The following is a 27,618-nucleotide window of genomic DNA, read 5'->3' as shown; positions in this document are numbered from 1 at the left end:
TGTATCAGGTTATGTATCAGGATAATTTTTTCCTAAGGTATTTATTCTTTGAGGTCTGTAAAACTAGAAGCCTGTGAGAATTGTAACAGATCACTGCCATCTTACAGTCTCTTAATTTTTTTAATTTAACCTATTTGTCAGCTGCTGTATATTATAAATAGGATAGCTCTGTACTCCATATTCTACAGCACTGTTATCTGCAATTTTAAGTTTTTACTGTTAAAAAGTCATTTTATATATATTTTTTCTTTTTTTCTTCCACTTTCCTTCCTCCTTTTACTTTCTAAAAATGGTTGCTTTTTCTTTATCTCTTGTGAGATTGGTCTTTCTCCCAAGGAGGGGAAATGGCCAATAACCTCCAGTCACATGCCTCGATGCTATTAGACCCAGAAGTGGCACTATAGCAATTATTTCATTTTTATCTTTTTATTCACCAGAAAGGTAGCAGAGTGTGTGATTAGTTGATCACAAAAGATTGAGAACCACCAACTGGGGAAAGCTAATTTAACCTCCAGCCACCATTAATTATGTTTGTTTTTGGTAAGATTGCATTTGAGCAGGAAGTATAGTATTTTTTATTAGACTGTGGAGGAAAGTTTATGAAAGTTCTGTATGGACATCTATTCATTTTATATTGATTCTCTAAGTAAGACACCAGGGAAATGGGTCTTGTGTCTTTGGATTACTGTTCCAATGAAAATTTCTCAAGCTGTTTTATTTCATGACCTGTGATATAACTGGTACACTTTTATGTAATGTTCCCTTGGAAACATACTGTTGTCTTTTTGTTTCTTTATTTAAATGATTGCCTGGTGAATGTCCCAAGCTCTAGACTATAAAAATCTAGTGTATATTTAGATGCTGCACTCACATTTCATTGAATATGATGTATCTCTGTGTTTGTCATCAGTATAAATGACACAGTGATGGAATATGATGAATGTGAATGTAAGAAGAATTAATGGGATGATTTGTAGACATTTAGATTATTCAGTTAATTCCTGTTCTTTTAAAATATATGTTTACAGGTATGTCTTTTATGAAATAAATCTAATCTAGAGTGACGCTGAGTTCCCCAATTTAAGACTGGAGTCAGTAAGTAAGCATGGTGAATCATTTGTCTGTACAGGTAGTCTTTGGGTTACAACGGCAATTGGGACTGGGATTGCTGTCATTAAGCAATGCAGTCATCAAGTGTGATGTCACATGACTGCATCACTTAGTCATCATAATCCAGGCAGTTCTGGTTGCTGTCATAGCCCCAAGACATGCAGGTCGTTAAGTGGGAAGTGGTGGGAGTCCCAGGTAAGGAGTACAGGAGTGCTGCAGAGGGGGTAGGAAAAGCCCCGTGCAGGCTGCACATGAATTGGGGGAGGGGGGTGCTGCGATGTGGTGTGAGTGCAGGGGGGTACTCCTTTTTCTGTTATAGTAATGACTTGCCTTCAACCCTTACATTGTCCTCCACTTGACCTGGGAGCTCACTGAATGACTTTGGACCAGTCATTCTCTTTCAGGCTTGTGTGCTCCCCAGAGATCTTCCTGTGGGGATTAAATCATGGGAAACCCCTGTAGGTGTGGCCTTGAGGACCCAGAGGATGGAAATGTAATAAATAATAAATTATTTAATTTGTTTAAGTATATTTAGACACACTTTATAGCAACATTTTTAGTTGTATTAATGGTATAGTCCGATAATATTTTCATGAAGAAAAAGAAAAATATTTGCACTGATTACTATTTATAAATCATATAACAATATAATTTAGATTAAATGTTTGTTTATATAACTTGGAAAAACAAATTTGTTTTACAATTCTACCTGAATGCATTTTTGAAGCAAAAAATCTTTTCTTCCTATTGGTTATATTATGAATTGATAAACAATGTGTCTTCCAAATGAACAAATATCACTAAAAATAGTTGTATTACTTGCTCTTTGAGCGAGAGTTTTGCCAGGCTCTGCTGTGCTGCTGGGCTTTAGTGAGATAGGCAGTAGTGTTATGGTGAATGATGGGAAAAGGGGACCACTAGGGTTTTTAAACAAAGTTTATCAAAGAGAGGACTCTTTGGAAAAGACCCTGATGCTGGAAAAGATTGAAGGTAAAAGGAGAAGAGGACGGCAGAGGATGAGATGGTTAGATAGCATCACTGAAGCAATGAGCATGAAACTGAGCAAACTCAGGGAGGCGGTGAAGGAAAGGAAGGCCTGGCGCAATATGGTTCATGGGGTCACGAAGAGTCGGACACGACTTAATGACTGAACAACAACAACAACAACAATCAAACTGTTGCAATGGTTTGGAGACTAATGATGGATTCTGATGTTTTTTTAAAAAGTTCTGGGTTTATAGTGGATGATTTAGAGATAAGCTGTGCAAGTGCATTGATATATATGATCAAAAGGCAAAAGCCAGATAGAATTACTGTTGTCAGTCTTAATTTACACTGCCTTTCTAATTATTCAAAATCACAAACGGGATTAAAAATTCACTTATTTTGGATGATTTAACATAATCCCAGTTGTGTACCTTAAATTCTCAGGTATCTTGATGGCATCTAAATTGGGAAACTATGTGCTTATGCATTGAAAAAGGAATGATTAAATATGAGCCTGCCTGCACGTTAAACATTAAGAATAATGTTTAAGAATATAAGCTTCTATAAGTCTATGATAGAGTTAGAATTTGGAATGCTCTGCACATTTGTGATTAACCCATGTCTTCATTGCCACAAAGCTAAAAGCTAAAAAGCTAAAAAAAGATGTTTAGAAGGCATCTGAAATAATCAGTAGAAAGAAATACTATTCTAGCTGCCTGAAAATACTTAATTTACTTAGTTTTTTCTCCTAAGAATTTGCCTTTTAAGTAGTTTTTTCCTTAAATTAGCTGAGAATCTGATAACAGAAGAAAATGAGGATTTTTCCCCCTTAGCTTTCCTTTTTTAGTGAGAAATCCAATTTATTGTTTTGAATAAATAAAATTTAAAAAGAAAATAAAGGTAGGAGGAATAAAATAGATATTTATAAAATGTTGAATGAAGGAAAGTTTTCTGACTGATATTTGAATGCAACACAGCACAAAGAAATTGTTTGGTCTTAGATTCAGGACATACAAAAGGAAATTTGAACTTACACATGGAGGTTTTGGTATATCATAATAAGCCAGCATTTCTGAGAGATTTGTCTTCATGAATGAGCAAGCCTGCCCAATATTGTTTAATCATGCATTTTGTATCTGTTGGCCTGCCAGTTGTTCTATAGCAGTGTTTCTCAACCTCGGCAACTTTAAGAGGTCTGGATTTCAACTCCCAGAATTCCCTAGCCAGCCATGCTGGCTAGGGAATTCTGGGAGTTGAAATTCAGACCTCTTAAAGTTGCCAAGGTTGAGAAACACTGCTCTATAGGCAGGATAGTTAGCCTAAATAGTAGTATTTAGTAGTAGGATAGTTAGCCTAAATAGTAGTAGATTTGAACATAGCAATTATGCATGTTCCCATTATGAAGCCTCAACAAATTTAAAAAATCAAATTTAGATACAATTTTTAAAAATGGACATTGTTTCATTGTATGTCTTGCTTCCTCCTTTCCTGGATCTAATATCTGTAATAAAATAAGAAGCTGTTAATATAACTAAGTTATACAGCCATATCTTTATAATATGGAAACAATTTCTGAAAAATGGAATAGCTGAAAAAGTCTTAATATCGTATCTGTGTGAGATAATTGCTCAGTATAACTTTTTATTTAACAGAGAGTTGATGTTCTAAGAACCATGTAACATTATCTGCAGTGTAATTTGAATTTGGCATCTGAGAAACATGCTATTCCTGAGTACCATTTGTGCATGAAGATCCCAAAATAGAATATGAGCAATGTGCTACATGACATGTTCAGATTATGCCCAGTGACATCAGAATTGCATGGGATTAATATTAACCATAGTGTTTATGATGGTCACAATAAACAAAGCAGAACATGTAGGCATAGAAAAGGATACAGTAGACAGGCAGGGTATACATACATTTCTATTATATTTTGCTTCTATCATATTTTGCTATGTACAACATAAAGAAAGGGAATGAAGAGTTAATAATACTTTGAGATTATAATTCTACACATCAAACATAGTTATAACTCTCTAGGACAGTGTTTTCAGCTGGGGAATTCTGGGAGTTGAAGTCCACACCTCTTAAAGTTCCCAAGGTTGCAAAACACTGCTCTAGGAATTCAGATTGCTGTCTTCCAGCTGCCCCAGCCAATAGTAAAGGAGGCTAACTGTTCCCCCACAGTCATCTGCTGGGCAGTAGAACTAGCTGACTTTTCTCTCAGATGCATTGCATCACAAATCATAATTCCTCCAGTTTAAGGGAAGGTGGTTTTCCATAGGCAGGAACTCTCACATCACCTTGCTTCACAACTTGTCTCTCTTAAAATACTCACTTCTTGGTTTATTGTAACAGATCAACACAAAGTGCTTTGTAGCTTGTCCACTGCTAGATGAAAAAACGACTTCTTTCCAATAGAGTTGTATCGTGATTCTGTCCAAACTGGGAGAGGGGAATGGATACCAGCAGCAGACAAAAAGAGCAGTTTAAAAGAACAAACTTCATGGTGTGGCCTCCATACTATTGACTTGGCCTCTGTGTTGCTTCTACAATGTATTATTATATGGCCATATTTATGAATAAAGTTCTCCTGTGCTGAACTGGATGCAGTCCTGTGGCAGCTTATGGGTGATGACATCAACAATATGCACTGCTATCTAAACTCAGCATATATTGGCAAAAACATAGATGTAGTATATTGTTGTTCCTTCCAAATATACATAAAATGTTTTAGTTTTACATTTCTCTTCAGCTCAGCTATTTGTAATTAAGCTGAAGAGGAAATATACAGATTCCTCATCATTCAAAACAAATATTTGGCTTAACCATTTGCAATATACTGCAAGATATTGTCAGTCAGTTCTTTTATTATATATTATCATTTTTGCATTTAAAATCGCAATTTGGCAGCAACATTGGGAGGGGTTCCGAAGTTTCAGTTTGTATTAAATGGTAAAGAAATCCCTCATGTATAAATGTATTGGAAGAGTAGACCAATTTATTCAGACAAGTTCTAGCTGTAGGATTATATTAATGTTTTCCTTTTTATAATTCTTTTCTATGGGAGAGAGGTTTTGCAAGCTCTGTTGGACCAATCAGCAGTGCAAATTACCACTGCCTTTAGCATCGCCTTAGATGTACTAATGCATATTTATTTAATAATTACAGAACACAGTATGATTATCCAGCATTTCCTGAAGTGTAATTTGTAGCCTGATAGTGTCCTTGTTAAAAAAAAAAAAAACCCGGCTTCAGAAAAATATATCAATAATGGCCCTCTTTTTCCTCCAACCAGTGTGTGCAGTTACATTCTGGCCAGCAGTCTGGTCAAAAAGAAAAAGAAGAGCTGGAAATTGAGCTTACTTGGCAATTGGGTGCTAACACTAATCCGTTTGCATTTCATGGGGCTCTTCCTCATGGCAGAGTCATAGTGCCATCCACCAGTCCTTGAGGCAGCAGAAAACTTTAGGAGAATAAAATCTGCCCCATGTGACCCCCTCCTGCAGTAGGCATGATGCCAGCAAATCTGCTGTCTGCATTTACGATGTACAAGGCATGTTAAAGACATATCTGGTGGAGTCCCATGGCTTTGTTTCCCTCCCCTCTCACCAAACTTCACCAGCTGGCAGGAAAATATCTACCAAACACTCTATTTAATGTGGGATGGGGGTGAGGCTGAGGGAAGTTTTCAGATTGCTGGACTTGCAACCTTATCCATTTGTCAAAACCCACTCTGGTTTGGCACGGATGATTTGTACATGCTCAAAGCTGACAGACTCCTTTTGAGAGGGGCTCAGCACTACTGATCCTGATAGTCTGTCCAGGATAGTGCTAGTCTGGAATAGCACTAAACCCCGTCCAAAAGAACACTCCTGTACAGAACCTTTGCAACAAAACAGTTGACTGTCAGACTCCTTTCTGACACAGGTTTAAGTTTATTCAGAAGAGTGCTAAATCCCCCTTGGAAAGCAGTCTGAACAGCTGACAGTAGCAGGGTGAGTTGTATCATGAAGCAGCAGCAAAGAAAGGAAGGGTTCTCTCCTATTTCACTGTGGAGCCCTCAACCACCACGGCTGGTTCAGGTTGATTAAGATCTCCAAGCTTGGAAGATGCAGCAAGTACAGTACTCTCCTTTGAAGGAGACTCTCCTGTTGCCTAATGCAGAAGGGCCCCAGAAAACAGTGCCCACAAACAGGAAAGGAATGGATATGCCTGTGCCAGCCTAAAGTGGTGAATAGGGCAGGGATCATCCCATGGGGAGGAGGGGCGTGTCACCTGACTGATACCAACAGAATGAGGTTGGCAAAATGTGTCAAATTGCACGAAGGCAAAATTGCTGCGGGCTGTTGCCTGCCTCATGGGTTGGAGATAAGATCAACACAGTATCATGAGGGCATGGCAGAAAGGTTGCTCGGCCATCTTCCTCGTGTGTTTAGGAGCAACTGGGGAAAGGCCCAAGATCTGAAATTGCAATGATTGAGCATGCGCTTTGGAGCAGTTCTTGGTGCAATTCAGGATCTCCCACCCCGATACGCCGCCTTCCTTCCCGCCTCTCACCACCTTTTTCCCCGTCGGCTGAAGGCGGGGATACAGTACCGTGGTTACAGATCCTGCGCGCGCGCCGGAGCGAAAAGGGGAGGGCGCGCGCACCGCGGCCGAAATCTCGCGAGAGAATTTCCCGCCTCCCCCTTCCTTTTGACGGGTCAGGATTCTTCGAGATCTCTCTCTGCCACCGCCACCGCTTCTCCTTTCCCTTCCCCCTCGCGCGGAGACAGCAGTAGTCGCGTGCTGCGGCTGCCCATTTAAAAAGTCGGAGCGGTCGCTCCGGGTGAACGGGACGCCCTCAGGCAGCACGGTTCACGCTCTTCCCCGCCCGGCTCTTGTTTCTTTGCCTGCCCGGCGGCCGGCCCCGTGCGAGCTTCCCTCTCGTGGGCCTCTCGGGCCTCCTCATCTCTCTCCGGCGTTTCTCTTCCTCGCCCCCGAAGGCAGCATGTCCGTGGTGGGAATCGACCTGGGCTTCCAGAGCTGCTATGTGGCTGTGGCCCGCGCGGGGGGCATCGAAACGATCGCCAACGAGTACAGCGACCGCTGCACCCCGTGAGTAACTTATCCGGCGCGGCGGGGAGGTCGAGATAAGACGGGGAGCTCCGGGATGGTGTCGGTGGCGGGGAAACACTGCAGAGGGCCATAGCGCGCCGCAAACTTGTCAGGTGCGGTCATTCCGAGCGTGTGTGGCCTACAAAATGCTGGTATCCTCCTTAAGATCTACCTTCTCGCTAGAATTGGGAGAGGTAGAGGTGATTACCACACCGAACGGCCACACCTTTTGGTTCTAAAAGAAGTGCGCCCTTAATCCATGAGTAATGCAAGGTGCTGCGCCTAGGAGGAAGATCTTTCTCCTCTCCCCTTTGCCCCACGTGTGCGTGCACCTGGAGAAAGGTAAGGAATTGTTCAGCACCGTCCAGTCAAAGTCATTTGTATTGGTCTGGTGGGAGCTGACCAATTAGGGAAGGTGAGAGTAGCAACACTTAATGTTTCTGAAACTGCCTTCCTAAAATTGCAGCATGCATCTAGGGGTAAGCACCAAGATGTGAAAGATCTGACCAACAGTGGAATGTTGCTTGAAGGTTTTTGGTAAGAATTCAGTAAAATGGTTAAAAGTATTCATTTTCAGGGAAGCTAGCACTTCATGAGTTTTTCTGTTGCTGTTCATTAAGCTGCATATACCTCAGCTCCTCTAAACCATTTGTGGGTTGATATTTCATCTCTTTCAAAATTGTAGCTTGTTTCCCCATAGTACTTTCTCAATGCAGTATATGTGTCTGTACATGATGTAGACCTGACATCAGTTGTGACAGCAAACTGTAAGAAAAATATGTCAGTTATGGTACTAAAAAGCTCTTCTTAAAAATGGCTCCATTGAGAAAAAATCAAAATATAAATATGGAGTAGGATGATGACTACTTGTAAAACTACTTTTTTTTTTTTGGCCTGAACTGGATGTTAGTCTTTTTCAGTAGTTCCATTTTTTATGGTGTGTATTCATTGTAATGCTTCTAGACTGTACATGCTAAATAATATTAGAGTATGAATACCAATAATTTGTATATGGGTAGTCAAAACTGAGGGGGGACACGGTGGCGCAGCGGCTTAGTGACGCTGAAAGTTGCCGGCCAGAAATGGTTGATACTTCAGTGGTTCAAGCCCAGCTCCGCGCGGCAGAGTGAGCTCCTGCTTCCTTCCCAGCTCCTGTCAACCCAGCAACTCGAAAACGTACATGAGTAGATAAATGGGTACTCTCACCCTGGTGGGAGGAAAAATGCTGGCAGCGCCTTGCAAAGGAGACAGGAGCAGTTGCCAGTAATGCGGAAGCCGCGCACGCCCGAAAAAGGCGCGAAGCAACGGAAGACCTCACCTCCTGCGCTCGCCAGCTGGGCTCTGCTCTAGGAAGGAGGCAATGGCAAACCACTTCCGAAACACCTTGCCTTGAAAACTGCAGGGACTCATCCAGGCAGTCACCGCAGAATCGGTAACAATAGAGTGCAGATTAAAAAAAAAAAAAGTCAAAACTGATTAAAAATCAGATGTTTAAGAATTTGGATTTTTTAATTGCAAAATCTTAAAGACCAAAATTATTTTAGATAAAAGACTGATCATATGTTGACTGAATAGCATGTTAGCCTTGCAGTTAATTTCCAAACTGAATCTGTGCTTTATATACTAAGTATACAGTGCATTCGGAAAGTATTCAGACCCCCTTCACTTTTTTCAATTTTGTTATGTGGCAGCCTGATACTACAATCATTCAAATTCACTTTTTTATTAATCTACACTCAGTACCCCATAATGACAAAGTGAAAACAGAATTTTAGAAATGTCTGTAAATTTATTAAAAAGGAAAAACTGAAATATCACATTGGCATAAGTATTCAGACCCTTTGCAAGAACACTTGAAATTTAGCTCAGGTGCCTCCCATTTCTCTTGATTGTTGCTGGGCTGTTTCTGCACCTTGATTGGAGTCCACCTGTAGTAACTTAAATTGATTGCACATGCACACACCTCTCTATAGAAGGCCTCACAGCTGACAATGCATACTGTATCAGAGCAAAAACCATGAGGTCAAAGGAACTGCCTGCAGAGCTCAGAGACATTATTGCAAGGCACAGATCTGGGGAAGACTATTTCTGCTGCACTGAAGGTTCCCAAGAGCACAGTGGCCTCCATAATTCTCAAATGGAAGAAGTTTGGCACAATCAGGACTCTTCCAAGAACTGGTTGCCCAGCCAAACTGAGCAATCGGGGGAGAAGAGCCATAGTAAAAGAGGTGACCAAGAACCCGATGGTCACTCTGACTGAGCTTCAGAGATCCTGTGTGGAGATGGGACAAAGTTCCAGAAGGACAACCATCACTACAGCCCTCCACCAATCTGGGCTTTATGGCAGAGTGGCTAGACGGAAGCCTCTCCTCAGTGTAAAACACATGAAAGCCCACTTGGAGCTTGCAAAAAAGTACCTGAAGGACTCTCAGACTGTGAGGAACAAGATTCTCTGGTTTGATGAAACCAAGATTGAACTGTTTGGCCTCAATTCTAAACATTATGTCTGGAGGAAACCAGGCACCGCTCATCACCTGCCCAATACCATCCCAACAGTGAAGCATGGTGGTGGCAGCATCATGCTGTGGGGGTGTTTTTCAGCAGCAGGGACTGGGAGACTGGTCAGGGTTGAGGGAAAACTGAATGGAGCAAAGTACAGAGATCTCTTCAATGAAAACCTGTTCCACAGCACTCAGGACCTCAGACTGGGCCGAAGGTTCACCTTCCAACATGACAATGATCCTAAGCACACAGCTAAGACAACACAGGAATGGCTTAGGGACAACTCTGTGAATGTCCTAGAGTGGCCCAGCCAGAGCCCTGACTTGAACCCTATTGAATATCTCTGGAGAGACCTGAAAATGGCTGTCCATTGATGGTCCCCATCCAACCTGATTGAGCCTGAGAGGATTTGCAAAGAAGAATGTCAGAAAATCCCCCAATCTAGGTGTGCAAAGCTTGTTGCGTCATACCAAAAAAGACTTGAGGCTGTAATTGCTGCCAAAGGTGCTTCAACAAAATACTGAGTAAAGGGTCTGAATACTTATGCCAATGTGATATTTCAGTTTTCCCTTTTTAATAAATTTACAGACATTTCTAAAATACTTTCCAAATGCACTGTATATACTCTCTCTGTGTGTGTACACATATACATACTTTATATGCTAAACATTTAGTATATAAATACCAGACATAAGAATCTTATGAAGATAAGCTAATCAACCCAGGAACTTTTAGAATTTATATAAACCATTACAACAATTTCATTTTTATTATTTATTTTTTCATTTGCTGGGTTTGGCAAAAAGGAGAAGGCACTATTGCTCATATAATTGAAAATAGGCATCCTTTATGGGGATGTTCCATCCACTTTGTGGGAATTCGGTCTCATCAGGAGGTTATCAGTTTGATTGCTTTAGTTTAATCTCAATATTGTCCTAAAAGGACCCTACATGGAACTATTTTAAAGATACTTCCTGTATAGGTAAATAAGGAGAACTTGTAAAATATGTGCAGTGCAACACAGAAATGCACTGCCTGATGATGAAATAGTTTGAGCAGAGGATTGGTCTTTGAATCATCAGTCAATGATTTGCAGTAAGGATATAAAATGTATTAATTGTTTAATACTAGCACTAACAAAATGGCTCTTTCCCCCAGCCCTTCATTTATTTTTATACAGTTCTAACTCACAATTTTTATATACTTCTTGCTTCTGCCACTAGTTGTTGCATTTGGTGTTTATTTCCCATGTTGCTCTTTTTCTTCCATCTTTTGTCAGTCTTTAGTTCAGTATTGAAAAGTTCCATTCTGTTTTGCCTTATTCAAACAAACAAAAAAAGTAGTCCTTGACTTACGGCTAGTCATTTAGCATCAGTTTGAAGTTACAGCAGTGCTGAAAAAAATTATTTCCAACTGGTCCTTGCACTTACGACTCTCCCAGCATCCCCGCAGTCATGTGATCAAAATTCAGGCCTTTGGCAACTGGCATATATTTACAATGGTTGCAGCGTCCTGGGGTCATGTGATCACCATTTGCGATCTTCCCAGCCAGCTTCTGACAAGCAAAATCAATGGGAAATGCTGTGATTTGCTTAACAACCACTGCAAAAAATGTCACAAAATTGGGTGTGGTGGTGTGATGCTTCACTTAATGACCATGCCACTTGACAAATTTTCTGGTCCTTATTGTGGTTGTAAGTCAAGGACTACTCGTACTTTAAGAAGAACATAAATTGGAAGAGATCCAAAGAAGTGCATTAAGGATGATCAGAGACTGGGAACTTGATATCTTTGTCTTTGAAGAGAAGGTTGAGGAGGTATATGATAGCGGTTTTCATATATTTGAAGGGGTGTCATACCAAAAAAAGGCTCTGACTTGCAACCCAGGTTGTAAGACATAGCATAATCGTATTACTATTACAAGAAAGAAAGTGGTGATTGTATGTTGTTATTTTTAAGTCTGAAACAGCAGTTGACAGTAGTAGAATGAATAACAAGAGAGGTGGTGGGCTTTTCCTTTACTGGATGTGTTTCTAAACTGAATAGGGGGTTGACTGCATTACCTAAATTACCTCTTGCAACCCTGTGCTCTTCTGTGATGAGATTATTTGTCCTCAAGGTGATAAAATTTTAGTTTAGTGTGATATGTGTTATATGTCAAATGCTAAGTATTCAATGAGAAACTTGTTAGCAGTGTTTCTGAGATCACCTTCAATACTGATTTAAGTATATCCCTCAGTGTAGTAGTGGGGAACCTATGGTGCCCCAAATGCAGTAGATCTCTAATTCTTAATTAGCCCAACCAGTATGACCAGTTGTTGGGATGATAGAAGTCGTAGTGCAGCAACATATAGCAAGCCAGAATTCTGCCTTAAGAGCTTTGATCGTATCAAGAAAATTAATTCAGACAGGATAGAGGAAGCAGCCATAATGTACTCTAGCTATCCACTTAGTTGGCTTGACTTCTGATGCTTCTTCCATTTTCCTTGAAGATGCTAGAAACCTCTCCTTTCTAACCTTTACATTCCTTTATATTTTCTCTCCTTCTTTACTCGGTTTTAAGAAATTGTTTGAAGGAGCTAGCCTTCTTTTACATTTATTGTGTGCTCCTAATTGCCTTTGCTTATTGCAGTTCCCAGTCTTAACAGAACCCCAGGATCAGCTATGCCAAGTTTTTTTTTCCATTTAGCTCTTCCCTGGATATGTGTAGATAATAATTGGCAGCCTATTATGTAAGACTCAGGGTGAGATTACAACCGTAAGGAGAGATCTGTGTAATCCAGTATTTTGGCGTAGAAACCATTTTCCTATTTTATATTATAAACCTTACAAAAAGGACCATTGTATAATCTGCATTTTAGAAAATGTAATATTGCATTCTGGGTTTCTTTTAAATTGTGTATTCTCTATATATTTTCTATATATATTTTCTATTTCTTAAGTAAGTTGCATGTTACAGCTGCACAGTATTTACATTTCTGATTTAATTTAATCTGTTACTTGTCCATGCAGATCCTTCAGTCTTCCTTTATATTCTTATTTTGATTAATCTGTGCATCTTTCTCTTTTCTGCTATATCATGTTGAGTGTGTATTTTCTTTATAAATTGAACTTGTTCACTTCCAAGGCCCATTATATTGCAAACACATGTTTCTGTTTTTCCTAACAAAAGTAATCATATCTCTATATGTCCTGTTCAAGTGAGGAAGTTTAGTTTTGTATTTCTTGATTATTTGAATCTATCAGTTCATGCTGTTTTCAATGGTCTTGTGCCATAATTTCTCTTAAAAGACATATTACATTAATTATAGTTTAGATTCTTGGCAGGTATTAGCAGATTTGGAGAGAAGAGGATTTAAACTTTGATAGCATAGAGCATATTGTTGAACCGTTATTTTCCAGTATTAAGTAATGTGAGTTTGGGTAGCAATGCATACTGCTTTAAGATATCTTATTATTCTATGTAAGCTTTTATCTGCATAATTTATAAGTAGCGATTATAGCAATAAAACAGGTAGCACCAGTTTTTTTCTGTAAAGTTCCATTTGTATTCACTTTTCATGTGCCATGCTTGTGGTTTTCAGCTTAGTGAATTCAATGACAGGTGTCTTCCGTGGGGTGAAATAGCATGTATACCTTCCCTTCATCAGACACAGAGTTTCCTACTATATATGTTGCCTTTTCAGACTCCCTGAAAATCTCTTTCTTAGGAATGGGAGACATTTGGGAAAGGTTTAACAGTAATTATCTCTGTTGCAGGAACAGAAGAACACTTAAATCCAAGCTAGTACCATTATGAATAATAATCCTAAAATTGTTTAGCTGTAAAAAGCTCATCCACAAGAAAAACTAACTTTACTTGTTTGGAGAAAACTAGATGGGTTGTGTTGAATGGATAACTAAAAATGGTTGCGTTCTGTAGAAACAATTTTAATTTACCAAGATGACACAAACCTCTTATGAAATTTGTCCTCATTAAAGAATGGATCTTAATAATAGTGCACATCATTATTAAGTTTCATATCACTCAAGCTTACTCATCATCTTATTTTTAAAACCTAGAGTGAAACTGAGCTATTCTGATCTATCTTTTAAAGCTACCTTTTTTTTTCTTCTTCTTTATGATAGGTCATGTATATCCTTTGGAGCCAAGAACCGTTCAATTGGAGCTGCAGCAAAGAGTCAGGTATGGCTTTTATATGTCTAGGAAAAATTTATATAATCACATAATTGGTAGAAAAGTATGAAAACACTAAATCACATCAATATTTTTGTGTTAAAATTGTGTTAAATATTTCATATTCAGGCTTGATGAATTTGACTTCTTGAAACATTTATGTTTTCTACACTGTATTTGCTTGTCCTATAAAAAGTATCCTAACCTGTTGAATCAGTTGGACTATATTCTGGAATACAATATATTACTTTTATATTGGAGTACTTAGCAATTGAATTTAAGGGGGATTTAGTCCCTAATAGAAGGCAAAAGGGATATACAAAGATTCCATTCCTGAATCTGGATTAAACACTTCCAGAAATATACAGACCATACCTGTAAAGTTTCCATTGGGCTATTCTATAGGGGGTGAAGGGATAATCCAGAGCTGGATTATTATTATGGGATGTTTTGCATGTCACTGTGCAGTGCTTAAATTACAAGGGGGTTGTAATAGTCTTTACTTATTATGATGCTTCCCTTATTTTATAGTTCTTATAATTTGGAGAAGTGGCATGATTTAGCTATGATTAAGAATTATAACTATCCTTTTGCCTTAAAATTTGAACACGATAAGGATATTGTAAGGATATTGTGCTATGGTTGATTTTGGAAGTTGAATATGGTCAGCTGTAGTTAGTATTGTACGGGGACCTTCATAGAATTCCGGGGATGTAGGTAAGAGTGGAAAATTGAAAAACTATCGCACATGAAGGCAGTAGGAAATAACTTCTATAAAACTGCCAAGAAAATGGTATGGATACACTTCCCAGGAGCTGAGCTCAACTTGAGTGAATCTTTGCCTTTTCATATAGATATTGTACTCAGACAGTCTTTGGGCACATTTCTAATTTCTGTTGGACAGTTAAGTTTCTTATAGATGCCTGGAGTAGTCAAATGTTAATCAATTCAACTTATATGTTAAAGTGGAAAAAGTACAAATTGTTCATGCAGTTATGTTGCATTTTCTTTGTGAGGGTCATTATATTTTAAAATGGAAAAAAGTGACATAGCCTGCGTTATAAGAATATGTGATTTATGAGAGGCTTGACTTGCAGCACTTGGATCAGGTGGTTGTTAACAAATAGGACATAACATTAAATTCTGTGATTTTTATGTAGCCTTAAAATATAAAGGAAATTGTAATTTTTAAAATCTTCTAAATAAAAATCTTTACACTGTGTCAAAACTTAGCTCACCTATAATATCTTTCTACCTTAAACTCTTGTTCTGACTTGAAAGTATGTTGACTATATTTGCTTTACTAAGTATTTAATATTTGATGTATTTAATATTTACTACGTATTAAACATTTGATGCCATCACTAGTTTTTGCTTCATTAAAGTTGCACCAATCCTATTAGAAAGAAATACATTGAAAAGTTTTGTGCAGCTAAGTTAGTGAATTAGTCATAGCAAGAAAATTGGGGTGCCACTTTCAGATGGAGCTGGGATTGTTGAAGGTAATCCTGTTATCTAATTTTCTTGTGCAATAAACCATTGCACGATTTAGGCAGCTAAATTTCTTCTAACCTCATTTGCACATAGTTTTGTAAAGTTCCTGAAGAACAAGTCCTCAGGATAAAATATGGAAGCATTATTTTTATGTGATATTTCTGATGCGTGTTCAATATTTTGTGGTTTTTCTGATTGTATTGTGTAACATACTTTGATATCTTATAAGAATGGAGGTGTAAGTTTATATACCATGAAAAAATTATAAGATGAGATTCTGTAAACACATTGTTACACTTTTTGCTCAAAGTCTGTTTTCTGCAGGTTAGTGGGAAAATATTTATGTTCTATTAGAAGCTAAATTCTGTTCTCTTCTAGGTAATTTCAAATGCAAAGAATACAGTGCAAGGTTTTAAAAGATTTCATGGTCGTGCATTTTCGGATCCTTTTGTTCAGGATGAAAAAGCTAAACTTGCTTATGAGCTTGTCCAACTGCCCTCACTTTCAGTTGGCATTAAGGTATGTCTATACATAAGCTTTATATGCAATCCAGTGTGCATGTATTAATGCTTACTCACAAAGTTAGAGAACTGTTTGGGCATTTGGCAGGAGTGAAAAAAGTAAAAGCAGTGAAATAGGGATATTTTTCAAATCTTAAGAATTCAACTGCTGTAGTATTCTTTAAAGCATTGCTGGGAGTTGGGTGGTGTATTAATAACTAACAATAACAATGCAAACTGAGATGCATTCTTTGAGATAAAGTATTAGCTATAATCAGAATTTTATCTCTCAAAAATATATAAAATAAAGCATGCCGTTGATTGTTCTTCTTGCTTATTTGTGAAACAAAGGCAGAAATATCTTATACAAACATACTGTTGTTAAAAGACTAGTAGGGTGCTCTGAAAAATTACAAATTAAAATATCTTTGTTTTGTTTTTAACTAAGGTTAAATATATGGAAGAAGAACGAAATTTCACAGTTGAGCAGATGACAGGAATGCTTCTCACTAAACTAAAAGAAACTGCAGAGAATGCACTTAAGAAACCTGTAGTTGACTGTGTTGTGTCTGTAAGTAGTTAATCTGTATGTTTTTGGTATTTTCTAAATTTAACACGTCTAAAGTTTATGAAGGAAAATGAATGAAATTGATTACAGCTCATTGCCTAGCATCCTCAATAATTGTTCAACTCAGTGCCTCTTGGGCTGTATAAGGTGGCTGATATTCTTTATTTACTGATAAGGAAAGGAAATATAGTATTTGGGCTGTAAATATAGTTAGGCAAATGAATTGAAGATTGAAATTTTGATCCAAAAATATTGCATCTGTGTCTACTTAAAGGTCTCTATAAAACTTAAGAGTCTTAGGGTCTTTATCAAAAATGTTTTCTTCTGCAGCTTTACATGTAGTCATCACAAGATGCAGGTAGTCCTTAGGTTACAATGGCAATTGGGACAGGAATTGCTGTTGCTAAGTGATGTAGTTGTAAAGCATGATGTCATGTGACCACATCGCTTAGCAGTGGCAATTCTGGCAGTCCTGGTTGCCTTAGTTAAGCAAGGGCTGCACAGGTCATTAAGCAAGGACCTCACATGACCATGACTTCTGACTTTCTGCTGACTTCCCTGTTGACTTTGCTTGTGGGAAACTGGCAGGGAACATTGGAAATCACAATCACATGACTGCATCTTGCTGCAACAGCCAGAATTCCAAGGACCAGTCTTAAGTCCCCCTTGTTTAGCACCGCCACAAGTTTGAATGGTCACTGAATGAGTTGTAACCCGAGGACCATCTGTAAAACAAAAATTTATTTAGGATCTGGGATTCCCTAGTTTTATCTACCCAAGTACAAGCTAACATCTTTGATGAGTATGACAAACCTCAGGCTTCTTTCTAACCTTGCAGGGTTCGGTTGTCTGTGGTCCCATTCTTCTTTTTACATTTACACTGTTGCTAACTAAGTATTCTGCTTACTAAGATTTTCTATTTTAACATACATTATTCTGCAGTTCTGTGAATTTCAATGTTATCTTTGCCTTGCAATAAACTACATGTTTTTTATTTGTTAAGTGTCAGCTATTAAAGGTGTTAATACTGTACACAGGTCATTTAACTTTCACTTCCCTGTCTTATGCATGGTGTAGTGTAAAATATAATAAATGTGGATAAAAATCCAGTTATTAGAAATCTTTTATTTGAAAGTGTTCTTTTTAAAAATGGATTTTTTAATGTGTTGTAGGTTCCTTGCTTTTATACAGATGCAGAGCGAAGATCTGTCATGGATGCTACACAGATTGCAGGACTAAACTGTTTGAGGTTAATTAATGAAACTACTGCAGGTAGGTAGATAACTGCAAAGAATACTGTGTTATATTTTTGCAAGTCTTGCAGCCAGGTTTAAGTTTTGTTTTAGTGTTAATGGTGCTAATTTTTTATTATATTAAACCAAGGGGGGAAAATGAAGTTTTATTTAGATCCAGCTGGATTTTTTTTCCATTACAGTTGTTCACATTTGTACATGAGTATGCTAATTAATTATTCACATTTTGATTACTTTCAAATGTGAAAGCACAGAAATTCACAAAAGAAATTTGGAAAAGCAAATATTTACTCTTTTGGAATCAGCTTTTTTAAGGCAAACTTTAGATCAGTGAAGAGCTGTAGAAAAAATGTTTTTATACCAGTAAATCTACAGTATTAGAAGAGAATTCCTGCATATACAGTGGTACCTCGGTTCACGAACTTAATTCGTTCTGCGACTCTGGTCGCAAACTGAATTGGTCGTGAACCGAATCAAATTTTCCCATAAGGTTCAATGTAAATACAGTTAATCCGTTCTGACCCCTCCGAATTTGGTCGCCAACCGATTTTTGATCGTGTCCCGAATCAAATTTCCCCATAAGGTTCAATGTAATTACGGTTAATCCATTCTGAACCATATGTTGTTGTTTTTTTAAACCGCAAAAATATGACACAAAGTATAGCACGTGAGAGAACGCTAACCTTGCTCGACGCAACTTCTGGCGTGGAGGACAGAAAGGCGGGTGGGGAGGCGGATATTGCTTGGAGGGAGAGTCCCCCTCCCTACAGGAAGCCGCGACCACATGTCACGGGAGGGAAAATGGCCGCAGATCCTGTTCGTAACCCGATCAGGCGTTCGCGAACGGAGGCAAAATTTTGCGAACAGAGCTGTTCGTGAACCGAATTGTTCGTGAACAGAAGCGTTCATGAACCGAGGTACCACTGTATTTTTGATACATACACATTCAAATCCAAAATTAATTGTATTTGTTCTGTCCAAATATACTCTTTACTATAAAAATATGGTTTCTATATTTAGTCTTTGTTTTTCTTATTTAGATTATAAAGTTTAAGGGGCGTGTCCTTAAATAGCATACAGTTCAGCAATTTATAGCTTCCTCTCGATACAATAACAGTAGGTATAATACCCAGTAGGGGTGATCATCTTGAACAAAAGAAGCTATTGAAAACAAAGGAATCTCCTAGATGCACAGATAGCTGCAGATATCCTGTTGCAATTATGCCTTTGAAGATTATCCCAAGTTGTTGCTTAGAAGGGGTTATTTGCCTAATCAGTTTACTCTCTTTTGTAATGTCAAAACAGGATATTTTCTCCTTTCATACCTTCCCTGTCCAGTTACCTCTTCCATTTTCCTAATTCCTCCTCCTCATTTTTGTCCTGTTCTCAGGTCAGTTACAACTTCTTTCTTTCCCATCTTGTTTTTTTTCCCCCTTGGTTGTTTTTGCTGGAAGAAGGGAGGGAAGTGTTTGTGTACACTTTTTTTTTGTTTCTCTGTGAAACAGAAATGATAGGCATATGTAGATTGGGATCAAATAATTTTATAAATGAGGTAACAATTTACAGGCTATTGGTTTTAATTAGTAGTTTTTTTGTTGTAGGGGTTAACATGGTGAGGCTTTGCGCAGGATTTTGTCTGTGTTCCCATATTTCCTTTTTTATATATATTTATGCTTAGGGAGGGAGGAGAGGGTCTAACTTTGAGGTAAGTAAGGTACATATTTGCCAATTTCATGTATTTCTTACCTATATCCCCAGTATTTAGAATCTTATGAGGATATCAAGAACTGCATATTTCTTAGGTATTCTTAGAATTACTACATAATACAGAAAGGAGAAATCTAACTGATTTTCAGCGATGGTTTGTTGATAGTGTTTCTGTCAACATTTGAGTTAGAGTGAAACTTCACTTTAACAGATCCCCATTTAGAGGATTTTAAATGCAGTGGTATATTGCATATAAATCGTCTGGACCAAGCAATTACATTTTTGTTGGTTTTACATTAATTTTATATCATTTGCAACAATTTGTGTTATTTGCATTTTTGTGTTAACAAAAATTGATATTTAACCATTCTTATTAGCGTCTGAATCCTGAAGGACTCTGGACAGTGTACAACATCAAACAAAAAGAAATAAGTACAGGTAGTTCTCGCTTAACAATCCTAATTGGGACTGACAACTTCACCGCTAAGCAAAGTGGTTGCTAAGTGGGAAATCACATGATCATGACTGTACTTTCTGGCTGGAAAGAGACAAGACTCTTCAGTTTCACACCTTTGGCTTTTGTTTGCCTCCTTAACTGCTCCCCCACCACTTGGAGCGCTTGAGTGCCTGCTTAATGTCTTGTATACATCGAAAGAAATGTGATTGTGCTGCAACCTGGGGCTGGGATCCATGGGCACACTGCACAAACAGCTTGCTCTCTTGAAATCCCTTTCTCTCCAATCTCTCCGCTCTGTGAGGGGGGTGGCAAGAAAAAAAACCAAGCAATTTCTGTAGACAGTGCCTGAAACACTCACACACACACACACACATACACACACACACATCCGCAGAGCAGAGAGATTGGAGAGGGATTTGAAGAGAGTAAGCTGTTTGCTCTTCTACACATCAAAAGCAATGCAACTGTGCTGGCAGTGGGAAGGGGTCAGGCAAAGGAGAGATTGCCTACAGAAATTGCTTGCTTTTTTTCTCCCTACCCCCCTCGCAGAGCGGAGAGATTGGAGAAAAAGAGATTTCAAGAGAGTACTGTAAGCTGTTTGCATAGTGCACCTGGGGCTCCAGTCCTGGGCTGTTGGTACAATCGCATTGCTTCCAATGTGTAGAAGAGCAACCAGCTTACTTTCTTGTAATCCCTTTCTCTTCAATCTCTACTCTGCAGTGTGGGGGGAGGGGAGGAAAAAAACACAGGATAACATGTACTGACTGTAATGGCGACCTTGTGACTGAGGGATGCTGCGAATATCGTGAATGGGCCGTAAAGTTATTTTTCAGCACCGTTATAACTTTGAACAGTCACTGAACGAATGGTCAGTAAGCAAGGACTACCTGTAATAATAAATAACTAAATCAAACTCCATATAAAAAACAAAGCAAAGACAAAATCGAGAATGGGGTGACAGTGGTGCTGCAGGTGATGTAAACTGCAATTTAGTAGAGTAACAGACACCTCCTCCCCCAATAGGTCTGCTAAAACAGGGTTTCAGTTGGAATTTTTTTCCACCCAAGGAGCAAAGAAGATTTTAAAGTAATTTAGTCAAAATGTTGAAGTTGTTTATAACATTGTCACACTTCTTTTCTTTTTAATGTTATTACTATAAGTTACATTATTTCAATACCTTTTTGTATGTGTGTGTGTGTGTATATACAAGACTATATATATAGTCTTTTGTTAATTCAGCATAATGAAATTTAAGAAAAAGAACTCTGCAAAACCTTTTAAACATAGATTTATACCTAAGTAAATGTGTACCAAATTTTGCTGTAAGTTAAATATTGTAATTATAATGCACTTTTGTTTTCAAGCAAATTAATCTGCAAATTAAAAAATTATTCAATTAGTTTTCCTTTTTCTCTGATGGAATAGCTTTTGTCACTGAAATTGAGACAGGACATTTCCTCTCCTCTACGTCCTCAGAATTGAAGAACTTCTTAGAACGTATTTTGGAGAGTGTAAAGATTGAGGAAGAAGAAAACGAGGGAAAAGAACTATTATTATAAACTGTTTTGAGGTTTTTTTGTTTTTTTTATGAAAAGCAGTATGGAGATATTTTAATAAATAACTTGTGGAAGTTACAGGTAGTCCTTGCTTAATGACCACAATAGGGACCAGAAAATTCATCTTTAAGTGGGGCAGTCATTAAGCGAGTCATTATGTGACCGCACCCAATTTTACGACATTTTTTGCGGCAGTTGTTAAGTGAATCATGTGGTCATTAAGTGAATCATGTGATCCTTAAGCAAATCACAGTCATCAAGTGAATCACATGGTTCCCCGTTGATTTTGCTTGCCAGAAGCAGGTTGGGAAGGTCACAAATAGTGATCACGTGACCCCGGGACGCTGTAACTGTTGTAAGTGCAGCTGGTTGCCAAGCACTGGGATTATAATCACATGACCACAGGGGTGCTGTGATGGTTGTAGATGTGAGGACCGGTCGTAAGTTACTTTACCACCATTGTAACTTTGAACAGTCGCTAAAGGAATGGTCATTAAACAAGGACTACCTGTATTTGAATTGGATTTCAGCCAAAGTATAGCATGTATTTCAACTCCCCCCCCCGCAATATTCTATTTATTCTGGAGGATAAATCCTGAAAAAGAAAAATGGGCTTCCTATGTGGCTTCAGTGTTTCTAGAAATGTTACCTCTCCATACTTAGACTGTAAGCTGTTTATTTTCATTAGAAAGTTTGAGATTTACACAGAATATTATGAAAGTTCTGTCTTTAACAAAGAGATAATTTATTCATGTAATATAGTCAGTTTTTAATCCGTATTAGGCACATAGCTGTGAACTGATTTCCTGAATGCCCAGACTTATGCAGGGCTTTTGCCTTTATTGAAAATAAATTAATATAATAAAAGAACCTCCTTCTTTCTTCTTTTTGGTTTCATTTAAACTTTTTGAAGCAGTTAATCTGTATATCTATCTGAGAGGAATGAAATTTATAATGTTAAAGCAGCCTTATGCCATTTCTGAAAGTATCCAATTAAGTTTAGGTATCATGTGATATTGGTTTGCATTTAGAATAAATATTATGTGGGTCGATGATTGCAACTGTGCACTAAATATTTTAAATGGTATTCTTAGCCAAAAATTAAAACAATTATTCTTAAATAGAGGACCATGAAATTTCTGTATCTTACTCCCTAGTTGCTCTGGCATATGGGATCTATAAACAAGACCTGCCTGCATTAGAAGAGAAACCAAGAAATGTGGTGTTTGTTGATATAGGGCATTCGGCTTATCAAGTATCGGTATGTGCATTCAACAAGGGAAAACTGAAGGCAAGTATAAAATCTGTTCATGTTAATTACAAAATTATTGCTGCTATCTTAAGAACTATGGCTGAAAAATTTGGAAGTGTTCATGCATTATGACGAATAAGACTGGCAGTTAAAACATAAAATTAATTGTGTTACCTTTCTTGTAGATTTATTCTATTTAAAGGAAAGTTGTGTAGATTTTTCTTTTTTTTTTTAAGGTCATGTAACTCCATAAGTGAGTCAAGTGAGACATCACAGTGGCTGGGCTTGGACAGTGCACTAAGTTATTGCACTAACTTATAAAGTGGTTTGTATTGTTTTGACATAGAGTGTGAGAATATTAGCCCACATTAAACATTTTTTTATATTTATGGCTGAATGTTTTTCATTAATCAGATCAGTGTCAGTAGTTCAGCAAACCATGACTTAATGCAATATATAAACTCAGAAACTGCCTCTTATAAAAAAAAACAAAAAACAGTACAATGATACTAAACTGCAATATTTGTTTTGTATCTGACTGTGAGGGTCAATTAGCAGAGGAGGTAATACCTTATATTTATTATATTCTTTAGTGTTCATATGTCAAATATTCCTAGATTTGAAACAAATATTTCCATTTTGACACATTGTAGTAAAAAAAGTAGGCTCCTAGGCTGATGTAAAACATTCTGAACTGAAATCATTCATAGCTAGGAATATCTGCTTCAAGTGTTCCAAGCTCAGAGCAGAATGCTCAGTGTTCCAAAGTTTTGTTTCACATTTTTTCCAATATTCCAGTGCTGTCCAATTGATTTGGTATTTTAAAATTCCTCCATCTATGGAGACTTGGAAACTGCATTCTTTCCTAAACAGCAGGTGCACTTTCTGCCTCTGCCACTGCTGGACATTTGTGAGAGAACCAGTTATGCACGCATTACTGTCTGCCTAGTTGTGCTGTTTTCGATTTCTTTGCTATAAGGAAATTAAGTGCACAGGTTGTACAATAATGTAACTGTACCCGTGTTCTCTGTGTCTATATTTTAGGCAGGTTGCCAGGTGCATAAATGTTATTGCATGCTGCATTATAAACTGTGTTCTCTCTAAACTGTGTACCTACGTGGCCCCACAGCAACTATCACTGCAGCACATGAGTACAGTCTCCTGCTTACTGAGATGATATGCTAACAGAAATGGAAAAGAGAGAGAGAAAGTGGGGAGAGATGGGGAGGAGGGCTTCTCACCCAACCCTTGCAAGCTAGGTGGAAGGCCATCAACCTTCTGCTGAGCTCCAGGCGGAAGAGGGTGGGATAGCAAGAAGAAAAGGGGAAGCAAAGAGGAGAGAGAGAAAGGCCAAGCTTGTTGCTCAGGAGCCAGGCCGAAGCCAGACCATCTGAAGGAGGGATGGAGAGGCAGAAGGAAAGAAAAGATGAGGGTAAGGGTGGAGATACTTTTTACCCAGGAGATGGGCCAAAGCCAATACTGCAGCAGATTAGTAGTATAAGTTTGACCCTGTCAGGATTCCAAAATGTACAGTAAAACAGTTGATGGAAAAAAATCATATTAGATTTCCAATTAGGATTTGATTCCATTATTAAATGATTTATTCTACTGCCTTGTTGAATTCTTTGTAACTTGTGCAGCCCTCCAAATGGAATTTCTGATTGAGAAATCTCTTTAGGTAGTCAATTTTCCATGAATATCATGTCTTTCAATCAGGAAAATCTTAATATCTTTCTTAAGATATTAAGAAACTTAAAGCCACACAAAGTTTTATGGTATTATGGCTAAGCGAATTAGTTGAAACTGAGACTGAGGGGGGGGGACTCTGGAAGCTTGCAGCATATACAGCTAAACATATTTCCTTACGCTAAAGATAGTATAATGCCTGTCAGGAATTGAAGCCAAGTTATTTGTGATTTTGCTGATTGAAAGACATGAAATTCATGGAAGATTGACTATATAAAGAGACATCTCAATAAAAAAAAGTTCATCTGGAGGGACTGCACAAGTTACAAAGAATTCAACAAGGCAATAGAATAAATCATTTAATAATGGAATCAAATCATAATAGGAAATCTAGATTAGAGTTTAGTGAGTGGCAACAAAGTCAAGGGGAACAAGATCTTGATTGACAGTGTTCTACTTGCCATTTCCATGAATTCTTTAATTCTTCAACAGAGAGCCTGTTCAAAAATATCCATGATCACATGGCAAAATACATTATACTTCCAGAAAGCTGGTGCAGCAAAAATTAGGCATTTGAATTTGTTGAATGCATTAACAATATCATTTTGCCAAATGTGATGAATGAGGTACACAATGCTTCTTATCACACATTAATTGTGAATGAAAGTAACAACTTTTCAGTTAGTAAAACGTTGATTTGATATATCAAGTTTCATTCCTCTAAAACCAAGTTCCAAAACAGTGTTTGCTGGGACAATGCATCTTATCAGTATGAGATGTGGGAAAAACAGAGGTGTTGCAGCATTGCTGAAGAAAGAAAGTCCACATCTCACAAAACAACACTGCATAGCTTACCAGAAAGATCTAGGCTCAATGATGGATGGAAAAAATGTGTCTCTGATAAAGATATAGAAACCTCCTTTGCACATTATATAGTATATTATATTCAGCAGGTCATCAGTAAAGAGAAATGGTCCAAATTGTAGAATGAGTTTAGATGGATGTGAAAACAGTTTGCAATGAAAGGCTTAGGTAAAAATTATGAAACACTAGTCCAGTATTTGTCAAATGAGGTTGGGGATGGAAATGATCCTTCAGTCAAGTACTGTTTTGAAATGTTGCAGAATCCACAGTACTGTGTTTCTGCTGCAGTTGTAAATGATGTTTTGGTTGAAATGTGCTGTTTTTTTCAACAGAGCTTCATTATATCTCTTGAGGCTTTCAGGTTTGCTAAGGCCTAGATAGAGAAGCTAGAGCACAATATTTGGAACACGTTGCTCACTTTTACCCTGAAGTGAAAACAATTATTGCCAGTATTGGGACTGAAGTAAATAATGGTGCTGTTCTGTGGTTTGTTGAGCGAGTACAGTGGGGCAAAAAAGTATTTAGTCAGCCACCAATTGTGCAAGTTCTCCCACTCAAAAAGATGAGAGAGGCCTGTAATTTTCATCATAGGTATTCCTCAACTATGAGAGACAAAATGGGGAAAAAAATCCAGAAAATCACATTGTCTGATTTTTAAAGAATTTATTTGCAGATCATGGTGGAAAATAAGTATTTGGTCACCTACAAACAAGCAAGATGTCTGGCTCTCACAGACCTGTAACTACTTCTTTAAGAGGCTCCTCTGTCCTCCACTCGTTACCTGTAGTAATGGCACCTGTTTGACCTTGTTATCAGTATAAAAGACACCTGTCCACAACCTCAAACAGTCACACTCCAAACTCCACTATGGCCAAGACTAAAGAGTTGTCGAAGGACACCAGAAACAAAATTGTAGACCTGCACCAGGCTGGGAAGACTGAATCTGCAATAGGCAAGCAGCTTGGTGTGAAGAAATCAACTGTGGGAGCAATAATTAGAAAATGGAAGACATACAAGACCACTGATAATCTCCCTTGATCTGGGGCTCCATGCAAGATCTCACCCTGTGGGGTCAAAATGATCACAAGAATGATGAGCAAAAATCCCAGAACCACATGGGGGGGACCTAGTGAATGACCTGCAGAGAGCTGGGACCAAAGTAACAAAGGCTACCATCAGTAACACACTACACTGCCAGGGACTCAAATCCTGTAGTGCCATACGTGTCCCCCTGCTTAAGCCAGTACATGTCCGGGCCCGTCTGAAGTTTGCTAGAGAGCATTTGGATGATCCAGAAGAGGATTGGGAGAATGTCATACGGTCAGAGGAAACCAAAGTAGAATGTTTTGGTCTAAACTCAACTCGTTGTGTTTGGAGGAGAGAGAATGCTGAGTTGCATCCAAAGAACACCATACCTATTGTGAAGCATGGGGGTGGAAACATCATGCTTTGGGGCTGTTTTTCTGCAAAGGGACCAGGACGACTGATCCGTGTAAAGGAAAGAATGAATGGGGCCATGTATCGTGAGATTTTGAGTGAACACCTCCTTCCATCAGCAAGGGCATTGAAGATGAAACGTGGCTGGGTCTTTCAGCATGACAATGATCCCAAACACACTGCCCGGGCAACGAAGGAGTGGCTTTGTAAGAAGCATTTCAAGGTCCTGGAGTGGCCTAGGCAGTCTCCAGATCTCAACCCCATGGAAAACCTTTGGAGGGAGTTGAAAGTCCGTGTTGCCCAGCGACAGCCCCAAAACATCACTGCTCTAGAGGAGATCTGCATGGAGGAATGGGCCAAAATACCAGCAACAGTGTGTGAAAACCTTGTGAAGACTTACAGAAAACGTTTGACCTCTGTCATTGCCAACAAAGGATATATAACAAAGTATTGAGATGGACTTTTGATATTGACCAAATACTTATTTTCCACCATGATTTGCAAATAAATTCTTTAAAAATCAGACAATGTGATTTTCTGGATTTTTTCCCCCATTTTGTCTCTCATAGTTGAGGTATACCTATGATGAAAATTACAGGCCTCTCTCATCTTTCTGAGTGGGAGAACTTGCACAATTGGTGGCTGACTAAATACTTTTTTGCCCCACTGTATATAACCATCTGGAAGATAGATTCCCAGATGGTGAATTGAAAGAGTGGGTTTCATTTGAAATACCAACATTACAAAACAATATTGTTTTTTGTAATGAACAAATTCAGAATATGATATATACATATGCAAACATTCTGAAATTGTCACCCCTGAATCACACTTGTAATCACATTTCTGCTGATGTGAAAGATTGATCAGAAGTGAAAATAGATATGGTGAAAAAGACAATTACTATAGAGTACAATGTGTTTTAAGTTTGCTGTACTGCAGAAGTTGAAAATTGGCACACCAAA

General features: G+C 38.2%; 1 protein-coding gene across 1 annotated transcript in view; it reads left to right on the top strand.

Annotated features, from left to right (window-relative positions):
- Positions 1 to 6,778: 6,778 nt before the first annotated feature.
- HSPA4 (heat shock protein family A (Hsp70) member 4) overlaps positions 6,779 to 27,618 on the top strand; it is a 35,683-nt gene continuing 14,843 nt past the window's right edge. Inside the window, exons 1-6 of the mRNA XM_088133719.1 lie at positions 6,779 to 7,200; positions 13,831 to 13,888; positions 15,752 to 15,892; positions 16,322 to 16,444; positions 17,614 to 17,713; positions 22,572 to 22,705. Coding sequence (XP_087989845.1) covers positions 7,094 to 7,200; positions 13,831 to 13,888; positions 15,752 to 15,892; positions 16,322 to 16,444; positions 17,614 to 17,713; positions 22,572 to 22,705 — 663 coding nt within the window. The 5' untranslated portion in view covers positions 6,779 to 7,093. The remainder of the gene's footprint in view (positions 7,201 to 13,830; positions 13,889 to 15,751; positions 15,893 to 16,321; positions 16,445 to 17,613; positions 17,714 to 22,571; positions 22,706 to 27,618) is intronic.

Source organism: Python bivittatus, unplaced genomic scaffold, assembly GCF_059951505.1.
Source record: "Python bivittatus isolate LINGU-HERP-01145 unplaced genomic scaffold, Pbiv_v1 ctg000080_np1212, whole genome shotgun sequence".
In the NCBI taxonomy this organism is placed as follows: Eukaryota; Metazoa; Chordata; class Lepidosauria; order Squamata; family Pythonidae; genus Python; species Python bivittatus.
Note: the sequence above shows the minus strand (reverse complement) of the source record. Positions and strands in the feature narration are given on the sequence as shown.